Below are 22,477 nucleotides of genomic sequence, written 5' to 3'. Positions count from 1 at the left end.
TTGTTGGCATTTTATAAATAAATGATAATAAGCTAATTGTCTGCATACACAATATAGATCAGTAAATATTTAAAAAGACAGCAAAGACATAATTAGACATTCATGATTCAGACAGAACATATAATGTTAAACAACTTTCTAATTTACTTTTATTAATTAATTTGCTTCATTCTCTTGTTATCCTTAGCTGAAAGGTTTATCTAGATAAGCTCAGGAGCAGCAAAGAACTTAGGTTTTAGCTGCTGGTTGGTGGCTGCATATATATATATACAAATTGTCATTGGCTCACCCGTTTTCAGTTAGCATTGCTGCTCCTTCAACTGATCCATAAAATCAATCTTGGTCGACCTTACATACATTTATTGTAGTTGGCTTATATGGTCCACAAAAATAATGAAAAATCCTGAACAAACAATAAAGGTCTAAACATTTTAAAACAAATTAACATTGTTTTGCTACAATTGTTTTTCAGTAGCAAAACTCCACCTAGCACTTGCCTTATATATAGGAGCAGTCAATCTGGGCTTGAGTCTATAGACAAGTCTTCCCATAGTAATTATTTTAGTATAAAATGCATTGTTTTGCAGTTGTTATCAGTTGAAGCCAATTAGGGAAATATATGTAGCAGGGTTATCCTTGAAAAGTCTGCAGTGTGCATTTTGAGCTCTGAGAATTAGAAAATCTACATTTATTTTTAGCTAAATTACATGCAAAGGAGGCAAAAAATAATGCAAAATTGGGTTTCTACCAATAACTAAATATTTTTAATCCCAAGGAGATCAATATCTTTTTAAGTGTTTGCTTATCAGAAAGCTGCTCTGGCTAAAACAGAATGTTTTTCAATATGTATTACAGTGCAGAATTAACTTTATTCATACGTCACACATGCTGCAGGGTGTGCAGGTAGGAATATGTGTAGTGCATATGAATAGCGCTGCCCAGAAACACAATACATGTTTCTCCCTGCACACCCTGCAGCAATTGTAACTTGTAAGTGTCCTGGAAAACATGGGACAACCCTGATGTGAGCAAATGAGCGTTAGAGTTCCATGATCCATTTTGTACGTAATCATATACTTCCTTTTAGTTTCACATAAAATTAAAACAGCTGTTATGTAACCTTTTTAGCAATTTTTTTAAACATATTTAACATTGTTAATTCAAGCACGATCATCAGTTGTTATTGTTTATCGGCATCACTTTTTTGTTATTGTTTTGAGGAAAAATGGCCCTATAATTAACATGGAATAGTCTTGTTTTTATTATCTTAATCCATATTCTCAATACTTAATGACACAGGTCTATTTCTTACATCGCGTTCAAAAACCTCATGCAACATTTTACATCTTCTTACCGAGTAACCCAAATATTGTTGAATGTAACATTGCTTTGCAGCATAAACAAAACACACTGACAGTACCCACAGCCATATTAGATGACACTGTTGCCAAACACATACAAAAACTTCCTGCTTGGTCAAATAAAGTTTAATGTAATAAGCAAAATACACCAATAAAAATCAGCTAAGCCGATAACCCAACAAACATATGCTTACTAAACTGATAATTCCCACGATGAAATCTCTATTGATTTGATGATCTAAAGATCTCCACTCTGCCGAGATTAAGGCCCCAATTTATCAAGGTCTGTCGGACTTGTTCCGACAGTGCGGATCAGGTCTGACAGACCTCGCTGAATACGGCGAGCAATACGCTCGCCGTATTCAGCATTGCACCAGCAGCTCACAAGAGCTGCTGGTGCAACGCCGCCCCCTGCAGACTCGCAGCCAATAGGCCGCCAGCAGGGGGTGTCAATCAACCCGATCGTACTCGATCGGGTTGTTTTCCGGCGATGTCTGTCCAGCTGCTCAGAGCAGGCGGACAGGTTATGGAGCAGCGGTCTTAGTGACTTCATAACTGCTGTTTCTGGCGAGCCTGATAAATATGAGCTTGATAAATATGCCCCTAAGTCTCAGCAATATTGTGAGTTCCCTCAAACAATTTTATAAGGTCAAATGTTAGCTTAAAAGCTGTTTATCTTGCTATGCAGTGTTCTGGGTCTGAAGGATACCTACATTACAATATAATGTTTAAAATATCTAGCAGCCCTTTAATCTATGATGTAATTGCTAAACCACTGAGATCAACATATTATTTGTCATTCAACATATGCATTTTGTTCTCTAATTAGGAATTTGCAGGGTTAATGACAAAGAGAACTATTTTGTTTCCTGGAGGTACGATTTTGAGTTTTAGAGTTATTAGCAGCAGAAGCATTTTGTGATTGTGATCACTGGAAAACACTGACAATACCGGACGCAGTTCAGAGATCATTATCTGCAAAAACTATTGATTGTAATCAACTATGTCCCTTTAAATTTTACAACTGCTTTCTTCAAGTGTTTTTTTACTCAAAATGTTGCTTTTATTTGTGTTAATGACGTGTTGTATGGCACACAGTGTATGGAGGGAGAGGAGTAACAGCAACTTAAAGGATATGAAACCCAATTATTTTCTTGTCTGGAGCACATGGTAGGAAATAGTGCTGCGATTTAGTGCTCTTGCAAATGGATAACATTCTTACAAAGCTGATATATATATAGAGGCCTATTTATTAAATGTCTGTTGGACTTTATCCGACAGTGCAGATCAGGTCCGACAGACATCGCTGAATGCAGAGAGAAAAACGCTCTTCATATTCAGCATTGCACCAGCAGCTCTTGTGAGCTGCTGGTGCAACGCCGCCCCCCTGCAGACTCGCGGCCAATCGGGGGGTGTCAATCAACCCGATCGTACTCGATCAGGTTGAATTCCGGCGATTTCTTTAGACCGCTGCTTCATAACTGCTGTTTCTGGCGAGCCTGCAGGCTCGCCAGAAACACGGGGCGTCAAGCTCCATACGGAGCTTGATAGATAGACCCCATAGTGTTTCAGACATGTACATGCTCCTGAGCTTACGTCCCTGCTTTTCAACAAAAGATCGGGTCGGATTGGGAAATCAATCTAGCCCTGGAGCCCAGACACCCCTGGTCAAGACCCACCCATCTCAGCCCCCCCACCTTGAATAGATGCACTATGCGTATGCACATGACTTGCTCCATGACCTCCTTCTGCATGCTCTGCCAACTGACATTGCCCTGCGGCTCCATATCCCCACTTGCCCACCAGGACATTTCCCAGTATCCAGCTGCCAAAAGAATGCAGAGAATTTGATACTAGGAGAAAATTAGAAAGTTGTTTAAAATGTCATGCTCCCTTTAAACCATGAAATAAAAAATGGGTTCCATGTCCCTTTAATGCAAAAAAAAATTATCTTATTTTATTTGAAATGACTTGTTTTAAGGTGTTTTGCTAAGAGTATTTTGTACTGAGAAATCTTAATGCTGTGATTTTATATATTATACACTAGGCCAAAATTTGGAGGGCGATACTGTACTGGAGAAAGAAAGCGTTACAGAATTTGTAAAACAACTCCCTGTACTAAGAATCATCAATCTTTCCGCCATATGCAGTGTTCAGAATTTGATACCGTACCTTACAACAATGAATTGCACCAATGGATACCAATCTATAATACAGGTATGGGCTTTCTATATCAATGTGGACAGTTGAATCAATAAATAATACATACATATGCATTTAGCTAGTGTATGAGATTGAAATCTCTCTTCAACCAGAAAGAATTTTAAAGTAAGATATTTATTTTTTTCCTGCCATGTCAGAAAATAAAATAAGAATGTATAAGTGTATTGAAAATAAGCTTGACTGGGGGTGCTAGGGGTATTTAAATAGGCTTAACCCCGTCACTGCTAAGCTTTTTTTAACCCATTGCTGAGCCAGTTTTTAGCTTTTTTGCTACCTACATTTGTAAGTCAAATTTTAGTAAATGATCCACACAAATTATATTTTTTGTTTTCAGCAGGCCCAGCAGGCCCACCATTCACAATATACCATTAATACATTTATAATTCATGGCATTTGAGATAGCTGCAGCAAAACTTTAACAATGTATAATTTCTTCTTAGATTTTAGTAAATAATACTTAGAATGGACAAGTGGCCACTGCTGTTATTGTGATTACCTTACTAAACTGTCATCATGGATAGCCACATGTGAAAAAGGGGCCCATATGGGTTATAATATAGATTAGAGAGGCCCCATTCTGCAATACAGAAATAAAATCACTTTTTTTATTGCACAGTGTTCAATGTTACCTTCAATGTTACCAGAGTGATCACCTGACTATGCTGAAAAAAATCATATCTTTTTTTGAGAGAGAGACTTGTCTACTAGAAAATAAGCTCTATTAGGGGACTCTACACATACCAGATTCTTTTTATTGCATATTTAATGACCCATTCCCATAAAATCCCCATATGGTTTTCTACTATATTTTTTAAAAGATCTGTTGTGTGGTACTGCTCCAAGATGACCATTATTTGCGGTTTGTAGCTGCTATGGTAGTAGAGAGGGAATTGAAGAACCTCCCGCCATTCAGCTCCCTTGTAGCTACACTGTGCTTTCTGGCTCTGCCACCTTTGTAACGCCATCATGTGCCTACAAGATGAAGCCTGGGAACACAGTGGATCCCGGAAGGGGCGGAGCAAGTAAGATGTGTCTCTCTGCTTCGCGCTCTCCTCTGAGGGAGCAGTTACACCAGCCTGAAAATGCAGCTTCCTTGGCCGATTAAGCTACAATCGACCTGGACTAAGGACCCAAAGGTTCAGCGTACCGGAGATCCTCAAGGCAACCTAATGCTGACGTGGCTGCAGCAACTTTGATATCTGGGTGAGCAGAGAGCACTGTGTGATGCTGGAGACACACAGAAGCAGCGGCTGATGGAACAATCTACCCATACTCTCAACTCACCGGATAAGAGATGAACAATTCCTGCGGCTCCCTGAAGCAGGCAAGTACACTCCTGGCACAGGAATTAAGGTACTTTTTTTGGCTTATGAGAACCTAGAATTGCCAGCCAGGTGATACTGGACTTCGTTCATAAGTGATGCAAGAGAGAGTTATATACAGCCCTATATTACCGGACATACAGTATGTGTGAAGGCCAGAGAGCAGACACAGACATTCCCCTGAAGAGGTAATAAGCCTGCTCAAGCTCTTTTTTTGGTCTGTTACTCCAGGCCCCTGATGGGGTAGGGACAGGGTTCTTATAAGAAGAATTGCAATGTATATTGTACATTACTTTATCTATTACCATCCCACTTTGCTCCCAGAACCCTAAAGGGTAGGAGTTGATGGATCACCAACACATTTTACTCAGGGACATTGTCTGGAACAGTGTATGGTGTGGTCTTCTATGCAGATAATACTGCAAGCTCCCAGAACCCTTATGGGGTAGGAGCAGATAATGAGAACAATATCTTCACCACAATCTTGAGGAGACAATACCTCGATTGAGTGTCAGAAACTGAGCAATTGCAAGAGGATAACTTGGGACATTGGTTAAGCCAAGCTAATTAAAAGGGCCAAGTCCTGTCTGGTTGCTCAAGCACCAATATTACGGATGTAATGACCTGTGAGAGAGTGTTCATCTCGTGCTGTGAAGCATTTGTTTAAAAATTCCCTAAAAGGGCTGAAGATCAAGCTATATGTGTTATTGTAGCTCTGGTTATGGGCTTGATAATGGACTATAATTGTAAATGTCATATATTCCATATAAGCTGGGATTAAGCTATATCTTTACAGGGTGTTATAGGATAAGTAATATAACTGTGTGGTAGTGAAGCCTAATACATATGATTAATCAGATAGTTCTTTTAAGTATTCTGCTAAGGCTTAACATCTAACTGAAGTCTAAATTATATTACTAAGCAGGTAGCTTTTCCAGAAAACCCTGTTAAGGCTCAACACCTAATTAACCCTTTTGGGAAGGAAGATTTTAAGAAGTTGGTCCCGAAGATTTAAAGCCTAACAATGAGAACAATTGTGAAATCTAAAGAATCACATAAGGAATTTGAGTAGATTTAAACTGTTTAAAATTTTAACAGAGGTTAACTGACTGACTGATGTCTTGCTACAGATGGTAGTGCATTATAGTAATATCAATACAGTGTTAACAAGGCCTAATAGTTTTGTCTTATATTATCTAAGTAATTTAGGCCTGGTTCTGGGCCTGATGATAGATGGCAATTGAAATGCTGCGTATCCTTGTAATTAGTAATTAGCCCATATCTTTGAAGGGCTTTACAGGACAAGAGATATAAAGGCACATTTTGCTAATAAGGGTTTTGTTTGTTTCTAAAAATGTTAAGATAAGACCTATCATATAATTATTTCTTTATGGAAGGTGCCAATTAAGGAGTTGGTCTATAAAAACCTTAATATTAAGAACAAACTGTGTAATATACCTAGGTAGGAAACTTAAGCAGTTGCAAACAGTTAAATCCCTAACTGAGATTAAGTAAAGAGATTTAAGCATATTATAGAGATATAAATATAGATCAAAAGATGGCTTAAAAGTTTTGGCTCTTAATTTTTTGAACCACTCACATATATTGTTGAGCATTGAATTTAAAAATAGATTTAGTGATTCTAGACATTGGGACCTGTTAAATTTTGACTCAGGCTTAATATATCTTTTTTGAAGAAGTTTAAAGGGACATAATACCCAAATGTTTAAAAACTTGAAAGTGATGCAGTATAGCTGTAAAAAGCTGACTAGAAAATATCACCTGAGCATCTCTGTGTAAAAAAGGAAGATATTTTACCTCAAAAGTTTCTCAGTAGCCACATCCTATTGTAAAGGACTTCTAAGCACTTCTAAGCAGCAAATCAGTATGTCTGTCCCGGGACAGCTGAAGGATTGAGCCTCGTGCACTCTCATGTTATTTCCCTATTCAGTGTAAGGAAATTTACAATGAAATCTCATGAGAGTTAAGTGAAATCTCATGAGATCACAGTAAAAGAGTTCATGACCTCAGCACTGTTGATGCTGATTGGCTGCTGTTCATTTCTTCATTTTTTTTTTACCTGCAGCTGGGCAGTAACTGAGTATAACTTTTTACACAGAATTTACTCTGCTGAGCTGAGGAAATTGTGAGGTAAAATATCTTCTTTTTTTACATAGAGATGCTCAAGTGATATTTTCCTGTCAGCTTTTTACAGTTATACTGCATCAGTTTCAAGTGATTTAGCATATGAGTATTATGTCCCTTTAAACCCATTAAGACAACACTTTCGGGTAGATTACTAGTTTTGCGGTAACAGGGGTGCGGTGCTAATGAGCAGTTTTCTCTTACCGCTCACTTCCTTACAGCGCTGGTATTACAAGTTTTTACAAACCGGCGTTAAAAGACAAAAAGTGAGCGTAGAGCAAAATTTTGCTCCAAATCTCACTTCAATACCAGCGCTGCATAAGTCAGCGGTGAGCTGGTATAATGTGCTCATGCACGATTTCCCCATAGGGATCAACGGGGAGAGTCGGCTGGGAAAATGAAAAAAACACCTGCAAAAAAGCAGCGAAAAAAACGGAGTAACGCAGCCCCATTGATTCCTATGGGGAAAGACATTTTATGTTTACACCTAACACCCTAACATAAACCCCGAGTCCAAACACCCCTAATCTTACACTTATTAATCCCTAATCTGCCGCCTCCGACATCGCCAACACCTACATTATTCTTATTAACCCCTAATCTGCCGCTCCGGACATCGCCGCCACCTACATTACAGTTATGAACCCCTAATTTGCTGCCCCCATCATCGCCGCCACCTACATTATATTTATTAACCCCTAATCTGCCGCCCCCAATGTCGCCACCACCTACCTACACTTATTAGGCCCTAATCTGCCGCCCCCAACGTCGCTGCCACTATAATAAACATATAAACCCCTAAACTACCGCACTCCCGTCTCACAAACATTAGTAAATATTATTAACCCCTAATCTGCCATCCCTAACATCACCGCCACCTACCTACATTTATTAATCCCTAATCTGCCGCCCCCAACGTCGCCGCCACTATATTAAAGTTATTAACCCCAACCTAAAGTATTACCCTAACACCCCCAAATTTAAATATAATTAAAATAAATCTAACTAAATATTCCTATCATTAACTAATTTATTCCTATTTAAAACTAAATACTTACCTATAAAATAAACCCTAAACTAGCTACAATATAACTAATAGTTACATTGTATCTATTTTATGATTTATTTTAATTTTACTTGCAAGTTTTTATTTATTTTAACTAGGTAGAACAGTTATTAAATAGTTATTAACTATTTAATAACTACCTAGCTAAAATAAATACAAAAGTACCTGTAAAATAAAACCTAACCTAAGTTACACTAACACCTAACACTACACTATAATTAAATAAATTAACTAAATTAACAACAATTAAATCAATTAAATTAGCTAAAGTACAAAAACAAACACTAAATTACAGAAAATAAAAAACAAATTACAGAGATTTAAACTAATAACACCTAATCTAATAGCCCTATCAAAATAAAAAAGCCCCCCCAAAATAACAAAAACCCCTAGCCTAAACTAAACTACCAATAGCCCTTAAAAGGGCCTTTTGTGGGGCATTGCCCCAAAGTAATCAGCTCTTTTACCTGGAAAAAAAATACAAACAACCCCCCCAACAGTAAAACCCACCACCCACACAATCAACCCCCCAAATAAAATACTATCTAAAAAAACTAAGCTCCCCATTTGGATTGGCATTTGGATTGGCATTGCCCTTAAAAAGGCAGTTAGCTCTTTTGCAGGCCCAAAGTCCCTAACCTAAAAATAAAACCCACCTAATACACCCTTAAAAAAAAAACTAGCACTAACCCCATGAAGATCGACTTACCGGGAGAAGTCTTCATCCAAGCCGGGCCGAAGTCCTCAACGAAGCAGGGAGAAGTCTTCATCCAAGCAGGACGAAGTGGTCCTCCAGACGGGCAAAAGTCTTCATCCAGACGGCATCTTCTATCTTCATCCATCCGGCGCGGAGCGGGTCCATCTTCAAGACATCCGAAGCGGAGCATCCTCTTCATCCGACGACTAAAGACGAATGAAGGTACCTTTAAGTGACATCATCCAAGATTGCGTCCCTTAGATTCCGATTGGCTGATAGAATTCTATCAGCCAATCAGAATTAAGGTAGAAAAAAATCCTATTGGCTGATGCAATCAGCCAATAGGATTGAAGTCCAATCCTATTGGCTGATCCAATCAGCCAATAGGATTGAGCTTGCATTCTATTGGCTGATTGGAACAGTCAATAGAATGCAAGCTCAATTCTATTGGCTAATTGGATCAGCCAATAGGATGAAAGCTCAATCCTATTGGCTGATTGCATCAGCCAATAGGATTTTTTCTACCTTAATTCCGATTGGCTGATAGAATTCTATCAGCCAATCGGATTCTAAGGGACGCCATCTTGGATGACGTCACTTAAAGGTACCTTCATTCATCTTTAGTCGTCGGATGAAGAGGATGCTCTGCGTCGGATGTCTTGAAGATGAACCCACTCCACACCGGATGGATGAAGATAGAAGATGTCGTCTGGATGAAGACTTCTGCCCGTCTGGAGGTCCACTTCGCCCGGCTTGGATGAAGACTTCTCCCAGCTTCATTGAGGACTTCGGCCCGGCTAAACGGCTATTGGTAGTTTAGTTTAGGCTAAGGGTTTTTGTTATTTTGGGGGGCTTTATTATATTTTGATAGGGCTATTAGATTAGGTGTAATTAGTTTAAATCTCTGTAATTTGTTTTTTATTTTCTGTAATTTAGTGGGGGGGGGTTGTACTTTAGCTAATTTAATTGTTGTTAATTTAGTTAATTTATTTAATTATAGTGTAGTGTTAGGTGTTAGTGTAACTCAGGTTAGGTTTTATTTTACAGGTACTTTTGTTTTTATTTTAGCTAGGTAGTTATTAAATAGTTAATAACTATTTACTAACTATTCTACCTAGTTAAAATAAATACAAATTTACCTGTAAAATAAAAATAAACCCTAAGCTAGCTACAATGTAACTATTAGTTATATTGTAGCTAGCTTAGGGTTTATTTTAAAGGTAAGTATTTAGTTTTAAATAGGAATTATTTAGTTAATGATAGGAATATTTAGTTAGATTTATTTAAATTATATTTGTTAGGGGGTGTTAGGGTTAGACTTAGGTTTAGGGGTTAATACATTTAGTATAGTGGTGGCGACGTTGGGGGCGGCAGATTAGGGGTTAATAATATTTAACTAATGTTTGCGAGGCGGGAGTGCGGCAGTTTAGGGGTTAATATGTTTATTATAGTGGCGGCGACGTTGGGGCGGCAGATTAGAAGTTAATAAGTGTAGGTAGGTTGCGGCATGTTGGGGTCAGCAGATTAGGGGTTCAGAAATATAATGTAGGTGGCGGCGGTGTCCGGAGCAGCAGATTAGGGGTTAAAAAATGTAGTTTAGTGTTTGCGATGCGGGAGGGCCTCGGTTTAGGGGTTAATAGGTAGTTTATGGGTGTTAGTGTACTTTTTAGCACTTTAGTTATGAGTTTTATGTTACGGCGTTGTACCATAAAACTACTGACTTTCAAATGCGTTAGAAATCTTGACAGGGTAGGGTGTACCGCTCACTTTTTGGCCTCCCAGGACAGACTCATAATACCAGCGCTATGAAAGACGTTAAGAAGTTTACGTAAGTCGTTTTGCTGTAAGGCCAAAGAAGTGTGCGGTGACCCTAAACTGCAAGACTCGTAATACCAGCGGTAGTAAAAAAGCAGCGTTAGCACCTGTTAACGCTGCTTTTTCAGCTACTGCAAAACTCGTAATCTAGGCCTTTTTTTTATTTTCTGCGATGAGATTTTTTTGTGAACATTTTTCTGCAGTGTCTCACTGCACACACACGCACATATATATATACAGACACATATACACATATATACACACGTAATCACATTATATAAACACATATACACTTAATATACACACACAGACATATAGACATATACACACACATTTATTAAAGAAAAAGAAAAAATCTGTCTCCTAAAAGTATTTTAGTTGGCTCCTAGACTAAAAATACATTTGTTAAGCCCTTCTGCAATGTGCTATTACCCTGTACCACACTGGAGTTCAGGAAGGGGGAAGAAATTGACACACCTACACAGATACATACACACATACACAGATACATGCACACATACACAGATACATACACACACACATACATACATGCACACACAGAGATACATACACATACACACACAGATACATACACAAATACACACACACACAGATACATACACACACAGATACATACACATGCACACACACACAGATAGATACATACATACACACACACATACATACATACACACATAGATACATACATACACACACAGAGATACATACACATACACACACAAATACACACACAAAGAGATACACACATACACACACATACATACACAGATACATACACACACATACATATACACACACACACACAGATACATATATATACACACACACAAAGCTACATACACACACACACACAAACACAGAGATACATTCACAGAGATACACACACACAGATACATACACACACAGATACATACACACACACAGATACATACACACACACAGATACATACATACACACACATACATACATACACACACAGATACATACACACATACACACAGATACATACACACACACAGATACATACACACACACAGATATACACACACACACAGATACATACACACACATACATACATATACACACATACATATACACACACATACACACACAGAGATACATACACACACAGATACATACACACACACACACAGATGCATACACACACAGATACATACACACACACACAGATACATACACACACACACAGATACATACACACACAGATACATATACACACACAGATACATGTATACACTTACATATACACAAACACATACATACATACATGCATACACACACATAGATACATACATGCATACACGCAGAGATACATACACATACACACACAGATACATACACAAATACACACACAGAGATACACACATACACACACACACACATACATACATACATACATACACACACAGATACATACACACACATACATATGCACACACACAGATACATACACACAAAGCTACATACACACACAAAAACACACAGATACACACACAGATACATACACACACAGATACACAGACACACAGATACATACACACACATACACAGAGATACATACACACACACATACACACAGATACATACACACACATAGATACATACACACACACACACAGCTACACATACACGCACACAGATACATACACACACACACAGATGCATACACACACACACAGATACATACACACACACAGATACATACACACACACACACAGAGATACATACACATACACACACACACAGAGATACATATACACACATATACACACACAGATACATATATACACACACATATACACAAACACATACATACAGTATATACACACACATATACACAAAAACATTAAAGAACAAAAAATAAATCTGGCTCCTAAGTATATTGGTTGGCTCCTAGACTCCTAGAATAAATTTGTTAAGCCCTGACTTACCCTTTCTGCAATGTGCTGTTACCCTGAACGCACTGGAGTTCAGGAAGGGGGAGGAAATTGAAGAGAGAGGAACTTAGTAAATATTAACATTGAGAGAGAATGGAACAGTGACACCTGCAGGCAGAATTTAAAAGTGCAGGCAAAAAAAAATTCTGCAGAAACGGTACATTTTCTACGATGAGATCACACATTGCAGTATGTTCTGCCCTGGGACACCTATATCACTTTTATTTCTCTAATAGTACCATAGGCCGGTAGGTTTACGTTCGAAAGGGTGTGTGGGGGTTTTAGATTTTTTTTTTTCTCACGTTTTGCAACACATAACCAGTTAACAACTAGTTAGTATCTGAATAAAGTTCTATGTGGGATTAAATATAAAGTAAACAATAGGATATGATATATGTAGCTATTTGTTGTGACAACTTATGATCTTTACATAAGTTGTGCATAAACAACTTAATAGCAATTAGTATAGCTAAACATTATTAGACACAATGGGAATGTTTGCCTAACAAGAAATAAGCAGAAATAAATGAGAATGTATATACAAACTTAGCAGATAAGAGGTTAACCAAAAATAAAATATAAATGGAAATTGGTAGTTTTGTGAAGGGAGACACAGGAAGGTGATGCCTGAGAGTGTTGAACTGAACCAGCAAAAAGGCAGTTTTCAAAGTAAAATTTGTGGGTCAGCTTTAACTGAAATTCAAAAGCACAACATAGAGGAATCTGGAGAGAAAACAAAACAAAGTAGATGAGCCTGCTGATAAGCAACCAAATGATGACAGGAAACACTAAGATCCCTTTAATTGAAATTCCTTGAGGATATAAATGAAGTTTAGACACACTGCTGCTATATTACAGAAGCAATGAATCTGACTTGCATTAACCCCTTAATGACAAGTGACGTACCAGGTACGTCCTGCAAAAACTTGCAGTTAGTGACAATGGACGTACCTGGTACGTCACTTGTCTAAGAGAGTGCTGGAAGCGATCGCAATCGCTTCCAGCAGCTCTCAGGGTATTGCAGTGATGCCTCGATATTGAGGCATCCTGCAATACCCTTAGAAAGCATCCGATGCAGAGAGAGCCACTCTGTGGCCCTCTCTGCACCGGTAGCGATGCGGCCGGTTCGTTGGTGGGTGGGAGCGCAACAGGGAGGCGGGTGGGCGGCCCATCGCTACCCGGCATCCGGCTCCTGTAAGTGCAATGTGCACGCCGGGTGCCGGGAGCGTGCGGGGGCGCGCATGCGCGTGCGCGTGCGCGTGCGGGTGCGCGCGCACGCGTGCGATCACCTACCCACACTGACACCAATGAGTGGGAAGAGGGGGGAAAATATATATATATGAGGATCTGGGAGGGGGAGGGGGTTGGGGTATTGTGGGGGGCTGCTACACTACAGAAAAAATTAAATTAGTAATAAAAAAATAATAATAAAAACACTTTTTTTGGGGGCAAATTGGGTACTGGCAGACAGCTGCCAGTACCCAAGATGGCAGCAATTAGGTAGGGGAGAGGGTTAGATTGCTGGGGGGGGGGGGATCATGGAGGTTGGGGCTAAGGCAGGAGTCCATCACAGCTAAAACATTTTATTTTTTTTTATTAAAAAAAATAAAAACTCCTTTTATTTAGTACTGGCAGACTTTCTGCCAGTACTTAAGATGGCGGGGACAATTGTGGGGTGGGGGAGGGAAGAGAACTGTTTGGGAGGGATCAGGGGGTGGGATGTGTCAGGTGGGAGGCTGATCTCTACCCTAAAGCTAAAATTAACCCTGCAAGCTCCCTACAAGCTACCTAATTTAACCCCTTAACTGCTGGGCATAATTTACGTGTGGTGCGCAGCAGCATTTAGCGGCCTTCTACTTACCAAAAAGCAACCACAAAGCCATATAAGTCTGCTATTTCTGAACAAAGGGGATCCCAAAGAAGCATTTACAACCATTTGTGCCTTAATTGCAGAAGCTGTTTGTAAATAATTTCAGTGGGAAACCTAAAGTTTGTGACAAAATTTGTGAAAAAGTGAACTTTTTTTTTTATTTGATGACATTTGGCGGTGAAATGGTGGCATGAAATATACCAAAATGGGCCTAGATCAATACTTTGGGTTGTCTTCTAAAAAAAAATATATACATGTCAAGGGATATTCAGGTATTCCTGACAGATATCAGGGTTCCAATGTAACTAGCGCTAATTTTGAAAAAAAGTTGTTTGGAAATAGCAAAGTGCTACTTGTATTTATGGCCCTATAACTTGCAAAAAAAGTAAAGAACATGTAAACATTGGGTATTTCTAAACTCAGGACAAAATTTAGAAACTATTTAGCATAGGTGTTTTTTGGTGATTGTAGATGTGTAACAGATTTTGGGGGTCAAAGTTAGAAAAAGTGTGTTTTTTTCAATTTTTTCCTCATATTTTATATTTTTTTTTATAGGAAATTATAAGATATGATGAAAATAATGGTATCCTTAGAAAGTCCATTTAATGGCGAGAAAAACGGTATATAATATGTATGGGTACAGTAAATGAGTAAGAGGAAAATTACAGCTAAACACAAACACTGCAGAAATGTAAAAATAGCCATTGTCATTAAGGGTAAGAAAATTGAAAAATGGTCCGGTCATTAAGGGGTTAATCAAGCAAAGTTTGCTTGTCTGAACACAGCTTATAAGGGCAGTGTTCAGAGGAGGAGGAGGTACTTCCTTAAAGAGACAGGAATATTCATGACAGTATACCCCCTGATGGAATCCACTACGAGGATTCAATGGTGAGGTTTCAATGGGTGAAGTCTATGGAACAACTTAACAAGCTTAGGTGCATGAATCTCGGTATAAGGAATCCAAGAATCTGTCTGAGAACTGCATCCGCGCCAATGGATCGGGTATTCTAATTTCTTATGTCTTATCTTAGAATCGAGGATGGATTCAACTTCATATTCAAGATGGTCTTGGACCATAATAGGAGGTCTTGGAATGTTTTGGTGTTCAGGATTTCAATCCTCTTTATATGGTTTTAATAGAGATACATGGAAAGTTTGATGTACCTTGTAATTATCAGGTAGAGTCGGAGATACTGCATTTGAGTTGATGATTCGATTGATGGGAAAAGGTCCAATGTATTGATCTCCTAGTTTCTTACTAGGGACATTCAGTTTGAGGTTTTCTGTAGAAAGCCAAACTAGATAATTGAGTTTATAATGAGGTGGTGCTGTTCGGAGTTGATCATAGTATCGTTTTTGTTTCTTTTTTTTCTTCAGCTAAATGATTCTTCAAGAGTATAAGTGAATTTTTAATATTTGTTGAAAATCTGGAGATGAGGAGGTAGTTGGTAATGGTGGAAGTGTTTGTGGATGATAACCATATGTGACAAAAAAGGAGTAGTCTTGCTGGAAGAGTTAATATAATTATTATAGGCAAATTCTGCCATTGGCAAGAGCTCCAGCTAATCAGACTGTAAATGGGTTGTATAACATCTAAGGTATTGTTCCAAGGTTTGGTTAACACGTTCAGTGATTCCGTTTGTCTGTGGGTGGTAAGCACTTGATAACCTTGAATCAATCTGCAGCAATTTACATAGGTGTCTCCAGAAGTTTGAGGTACATTGTGTTCCCCGATCACTTAGAATGGTTGTTGGTAATCCATGTAATTTTACTATTTGAGAGATGAAGACTTCAGCAGTCTTTTGAGCTGTGGAAAGTTTTTTCAAAGGTATAACGTGGGACAATTTAGTTAAGTTATCAACTACCACTAGGATAGTATTGCGGTTTTGAGACTTTGGTAAATCTACAATGAAATCCAGTGATATAAAACTCCAGGACACATCTGGAATGGGTAGTGGAGTAAGGAATTCAAAAGGTTTTCTGCAGTCTATTTTATTACAAGAACAAATTTCACATGTGGTAACATAATCATAGACTGTGGTGTCTATTTTCGGCCACCAGAATGCTCTTTTGAGTAACTCTAATGTCTTGGTGATACCAGGGTGACCACAGATAGGAGAGTCATAAAAGTGTTTAAGAAGGCTTATGCGTAATGATGGAGGGACATATAGTAGATTGTTATGGTAATATAATCCTGTTGAGCCTGTTGAGCTTTTTATGACCCCTGTATGAGGTATTTGATCATCTGAATTCAATGCTGATAGTATTTCTTGTTCAAGAAAAGTAGATATTGCGACTATCTTTTCTGGCGGTATTATGTAAGCTGGTACATCTGAATGAAAGATCATTTCATGAAGTCTAGATAGAGAATTGGTATTTTTTGCCGCAGGTCTGTATGTAATGTGGAAATCAAACCTGTCAAAAAATAATGACCAACGAACTTGTCGGGATGATAGCGTCTTGTTGTTTTTTAAATATTCGAGATTCTTATGATCAGTGTAAATGATGAAGGGCATCTTTGTACCTTCTACAAGATGCCTCCAAGTCTCTAAGGATGACTTTATAGCCAAGAGTTCCTTATCGTCCATTGAATAATTGATTTTAGCTGGTGTAAGTGTTCTAGAGTAAAAAGCTACTGGATGTAATGCAGTGGTTGTTTTATCCCTTTGAGAGAGTATAGCTCCTAATCCAAAATTAGATGTGTCTACTTCAAGTATAAATTGCTTGTCAGGATCTGGGTAACTAAGGATTGGTGATGAAGTGAATTTTTCCTTTAATAGTTGGAAAGCCTGTTGTTGAAGAGTAGACCATTTGAATTTGAGATGTTTCCCTGTTAGTTGGGTGAGAGGTTTTACAATTTGTGAGAAGTTATGAATAAATCTTCTGTAAAAATTAGCAAAACCAATGAAACATTGTAATGCTCGTTGCGTGGAAGGTATAGGCCAGTTTTTTATAGCGGAAACTTTGTCTGAATCCATTTGAATACCATTTTCATAAATTATATAACCAAGGAATTTTATTGAAGTGACGTGGAACTGACATTTTTGCGTAGAGATGGTGGTCTCTGAGACGACCAAGTACCCAGCGAACATGTTTTGTATGCTCCTTCAGATTGTTAGACTAAATGAATATATCATCGAGATATATAACAACGCATGTATCCATTAAATCTCTGAAAATATCGTTTATGAAAAACTGAAAAGTTGCAGGTGCATTAGATAAGCCAAATGGCATGACACAGTATTCAAACAACCCATAAAGGGTTCTGAATGCGATTTTCCATTCATCGCCTTTTTTGATCTTGATCAAATTATATGCTCCCTTTAAATAAAGTTTTGTGAAAATTGGTGTGTCCTTTAATCGTTCTAGTAGTTCCGGTATTAGTGGTAATGGGTAACTTTATTTCCGCTATGGAATTCAGAGCATGGTAATCAATAATGGGCCTAAGTGATCCGTCTTTATTTTTTACAAAGAACAAGCCTGCTGCGGCAGGGGAAGTTGAAGGATAAATTAATCCTTTTCTGAGGTTTTTGTCAAGATATTCACGCAAGAACTGTAATTCATGTTGAGAAAGAGGATAGGTCTTGCCAAAGGGGATGTTAGCTCCTGAATGGTATTAATAGGGCAATCATATATTCGGTGAGGTGGCAAATTCTCAGCCTCCTTTAAGCTGAAAACAGCACTAAAATCACTGTAAATACCTGGAATAGAAGGTTCAATGTGAAGAAATGGTATTTGTGGTGTGCAAGTTGATTGGCAGTAGTGTGATTGGAATGTGACTATATTTTGTATCCAATCTATGTGTGGATTGTGTTTTTGTAACCAGGGATGTCCAAGAATAATGGAATGTACTGCTGTAGACATGATATCAAAAGTTATGTATTCCTTGTGTCCTGTTGAGGTAGAAACTAGAAGGGAAATGGTGTGATGTGTTATGGGACTCTTTAAAAAATAGGACCCATCAAAAATTCTCACAGGAATAGGAGTTTGCTTTAACACTGTAGGTATTTTATTTTTATTTACAAAGGGTGCATCAATAAACATGCCGAAAGCACCTGAGTCAATCATAGCTTCACCAGGAATTACTTCATGGTCCCACTGTAAAAATACAGAGAGTGAACAGGAAGTGACTAGGAATACTGAGTACTGTAGAGGTGACTGATTTACCCTTCTAACGTGCTAGGAGTGGGCAGGAGGATACAAGGTGTTCGTTACTGGCACAATATAGACACAAGTTTGCCATTTTCCTTCTGAGTTTCTCCTCTTGTGAAAGAGGCCCTTTAACAGTACCAATGTCCATGGGTGAAGCAGCTTGAGTAGCTCTTTCTGGAGGGTAATATGAAGTCTTCCTAATTTGATTATCAGGGTGTGCCTTTCGGCTTTCCTATCTCTGTTTCTACAATCCATGGTGATGGAAATTTTAAGGAGTGATTCTAGGGAATCAAGCATCTCAATATGGGAGAATTAATCTTTTAGATAGTCTGAAAGTCCAAATCGGAATTGATTTTTCAAGCTTAATTAATTCCAGCCAGAATCAGTGGACCATATTTGGAATTCTGCCACGTAGTCTTCGACTGCTCTTGTTCTCTGCTGTTAATTGTATGTTAGTATCTTCATATACAGTAGCCATAGCTGAGAAGAATTCTTCTAGTGAATTAAGAATAGGATTTGTGGTTTCAAAGAAGTGATTCGCCCAAATACGTGGTTCTCCTTTTAAAAAAGAAATAGTGGTGCAAACCTTGATCCTTTCGGTAGTATACATTTTTGGCTTCAGTAAAAAAAACAATTGGCAAGCATTCCTAAATTCTCTGAACTCAGAGCGTACCCCCGAGAATACCATAGGGGGGTTAACTATGGGGTCTGGGGAGTCAGTGGTCTTACTGGATAGAAAGGCCTTTATTATGCCTCTTAAACTGTGGTTTTCAGCTTGCAGTTCAGTTAAACCTTGAGCAAGAAAATCCACCTTTTGATTTAAGGTAGTAATCTGAGTTGCTATTTCGTTAGGATCCATTTTTTTTATATATATATATATTTTATTTTATTTATTTTTTATATATGGCTTGATTAATCTGCAACACATAACCAGTTAACAACTAGTTAGTATCTGAATAAAGTTCTATGTGTGATTAAATATAAAGAAAACAATAGGATATGATATATGTAGCTATTTGTTGTGACAACTTATGATCCTTACATAAGTTGTGCATAAACAACTTAATAGCAATTAGTATAGCTAAACATTATTAGACACAATGGGAATGTTTGCCTAACAAGAAATAAGCAGAAATAAAAGAGAATGTATATACAAACTTAGCAGATAAGAGGTTAACCAAAAATAAAATATAAATGGAAATTCAGTGTGAAAGCACAAGCAAGGTTAGTTGATCTGTATCCTTAGGCTTACAGGTGTCATTAACACAGAAACCTCAGCAGTTGGAAAATAAACTGAACCAGTTTTAGATTAAAATACAGTCACTGTATAGATTTGAGTAATAGAACAATACCTTAGGAGATTTGATTCAAAATGTTCCACTGGATTTGTGAAGGGAGACACAGGAAGGTGATGCCTGAGAGTGTTGACCTGAACCAGCAAAAAGGCAGTTTTCAAAGTAAAATTTGTGGGTCAGCTTTAACTGAAAGTTACAGGCACAACATAGAGGAATCTGAAGAGAAAACAAAACAAAATAGATGAGCCTGCTGATAAGCAACCAAATGATGACAGCAAACACTGAGATCCCTTTAATTGAAATTCCCTGAGGATATAAACGAGCAATCTTTTAATTTATATTTCTAATCTTTCGAGGAACATTCCACAACTTTTACAAGAGATTGAAATGTATAGTTCTTTTTCTGGTTATAAAGTAAATACATCAAAATCAGAAATGTTCTGGCTCTAGTATCTACACCATTTAAAGTTGCAACACGTTCATTTACTTATCTTGGTATTAACATTTTGTGAGATCCGTGTACCTGATATACCTTAAATATTACAAAAATATTCTCTAAGGTCAAAGAAGATCTGCACCATTGGCATCATTTGCCGCTAAACATCTCAGGAAGGGTTGCTATCTTTAAAACGATCTCTTTCCTTAGGATTCTTTATGTAATTTAGAACATTCCTATAATTCTTAAGAAAAAAGATCTCCGCAATTTTTATTCATCACTATCATATTTTATATGGCAAGGGAAAAGCCCTAGAATTGCCTTGAAAAGATTATTCTTGGGAAAAGAACATGGCGGTTTGGCAATTTTACGATCTGGAACTATATAGCCTAATTTCTTTGGCGAAATTTGTTGTAGGAAGGCTTGGGAATTCAAACTATTTTTCTCAGTTAGTACTTGAAGAAAATGTATTATACCCATATTCACCTATAGCCATTCTTTACTGTAATCTTAAAACCATTCCTAGATGAGTTAAAAATCTAACCTCGATATACAAATTACTGTTAGCCTGGAATAAGATATGTGCACAAATGGGTCTTAATTATGTAATTTCTAATTATAAGATTACCACGGGGAACCCTGAATTTACCACAGGAATTTACATGAAGGTAGTCCAAAAATGGGCCCATTTGTTGATTTTCAAGTTAGTACAATTTGTAGACTTTAGTTTAAATGTAGTCAAATCTTTTTCTGATCTGAAAGAATCTCTTAGATAATAAGGGTTTCTTTGCCTATCTTCAGATAAGACACTATATCCTTAATATCACTACCCTACATGGGTGAAACTGGACCTGGGCAAAATTAGATTCTTGTATTAAATTAGTTCAGCATGGCCTTTCCTCTATCTCTCCCTGGTATAGATTGCTACTGGGACTTAGAGGAGATGAAAATGTAACTTATACTTTTAAATCTCCATACTCACGACATAAATCATTCTATAAATAGGGTATGTGAAACCACATTATCGGCTTCCTGGAGAGAATCACATCCTAAACTTTTGTACATGACCTATTACACTCTGCATAAGGGATATAAGTGGTACTATTTAGATTTTAATAAATGCCCTAAATGTCAAATACTAGGAGCTGATTTAATCCATATGCTGTGGTAATGCCCTAAGATAAAACAGCTGTGGCTAAAGTTAGAATACTGGATCAATACGGTCCTAAAGATATCTCCTTTTACTTTTTCCAAGCACTACATAGTCATCCTCTCCTCCGATAATATAGACTTGCCCAATAATAAACTTATTAACTCTTTTATATTGTGCATAAGAAGCCTCATCTTCCACAAGTGGAAAGATAAGGCAATACCTACATTTACAGAAATAATACATTTTTATCAAAAAGCAATGTATTAACAGAGAGACACTGATACATACTTAGAACCACAAGCGTGGTCTGTTTTTGAAAATTTAATTTTCTCGAGGTTTGAGAAAACTCAGACAGAAAGTACAATTTTCAGTTTCAATTTAACTCAGATATTTTGATGCACTCGTAGTAACACCAGCACCAATATCTTGAATTCCAATACTTTTATTAGAGGTATTTTGATATCATGAATTATTTATACTAACAATTCTACGTTTGTTCATAATATTTTGTGTTTCCCTTTCCTTTTTGCCTTCTGTACCCTATCGTTTTATAAATAAAATAATTACATTTTTATTTTTTTTGAAATGTGATATCACAGCTGCTGGCACCTCTGTTTACTGTAAATATCATATTTCCCAAGCTAATTTTTAGCAGTTACTTGGATTTCATTAGTCACAGTTATTCTACATTTATAAATACTTTTGCCTTTAAAAAGAAAAGCAGACATCCTTATTTTATCTGTCTCTCTATACACAATGGCCTCCTTATCTTATATTGGCCTAGATTACTAGGGATGGGCGAATGTTTCGCAACATTCGAAAAATGAAACAAATTTTAACACATTCGTTCATTCAAATCGAATTTCGAATGTTTACATAACATTCTAATATTCGATTTTCGAATGTTCGGTTTCAAATTTTACGATTACATTCGAAAATATTTGTTTTGAAAAATTTGAA

The 22,477-nt window shown here is 37.5% G+C and overlaps 1 protein-coding gene across 1 annotated transcript in view; it reads left to right on the top strand.

Annotated features, from left to right (window-relative positions):
* The window catches only part of ADAMTS12 (ADAM metallopeptidase with thrombospondin type 1 motif 12), a 1,263,798-nt gene that overhangs the window by 813,660 nt on the left and 427,661 nt on the right, over nucleotides 1–22,477 (top strand). Inside the window, exon 12 of the mRNA XM_053701185.1 lies at nucleotides 3,409–3,578. Coding sequence (XP_053557160.1) covers nucleotides 3,409–3,578 — 170 coding nt within the window. The remainder of the gene's footprint in view (nucleotides 1–3,408; nucleotides 3,579–22,477) is intronic.

The sequence above is a fragment of the Bombina bombina genome, chromosome 2, assembly GCF_027579735.1.
Source record: "Bombina bombina isolate aBomBom1 chromosome 2, aBomBom1.pri, whole genome shotgun sequence".
Lineage (NCBI taxonomy): Eukaryota > Metazoa > Chordata > Amphibia > Anura > Bombinatoridae > Bombina > Bombina bombina.
The sequence above is the reverse complement of the archived record's forward strand: the minus strand, read 5'-3'. Positions and strand labels throughout refer to the sequence as shown.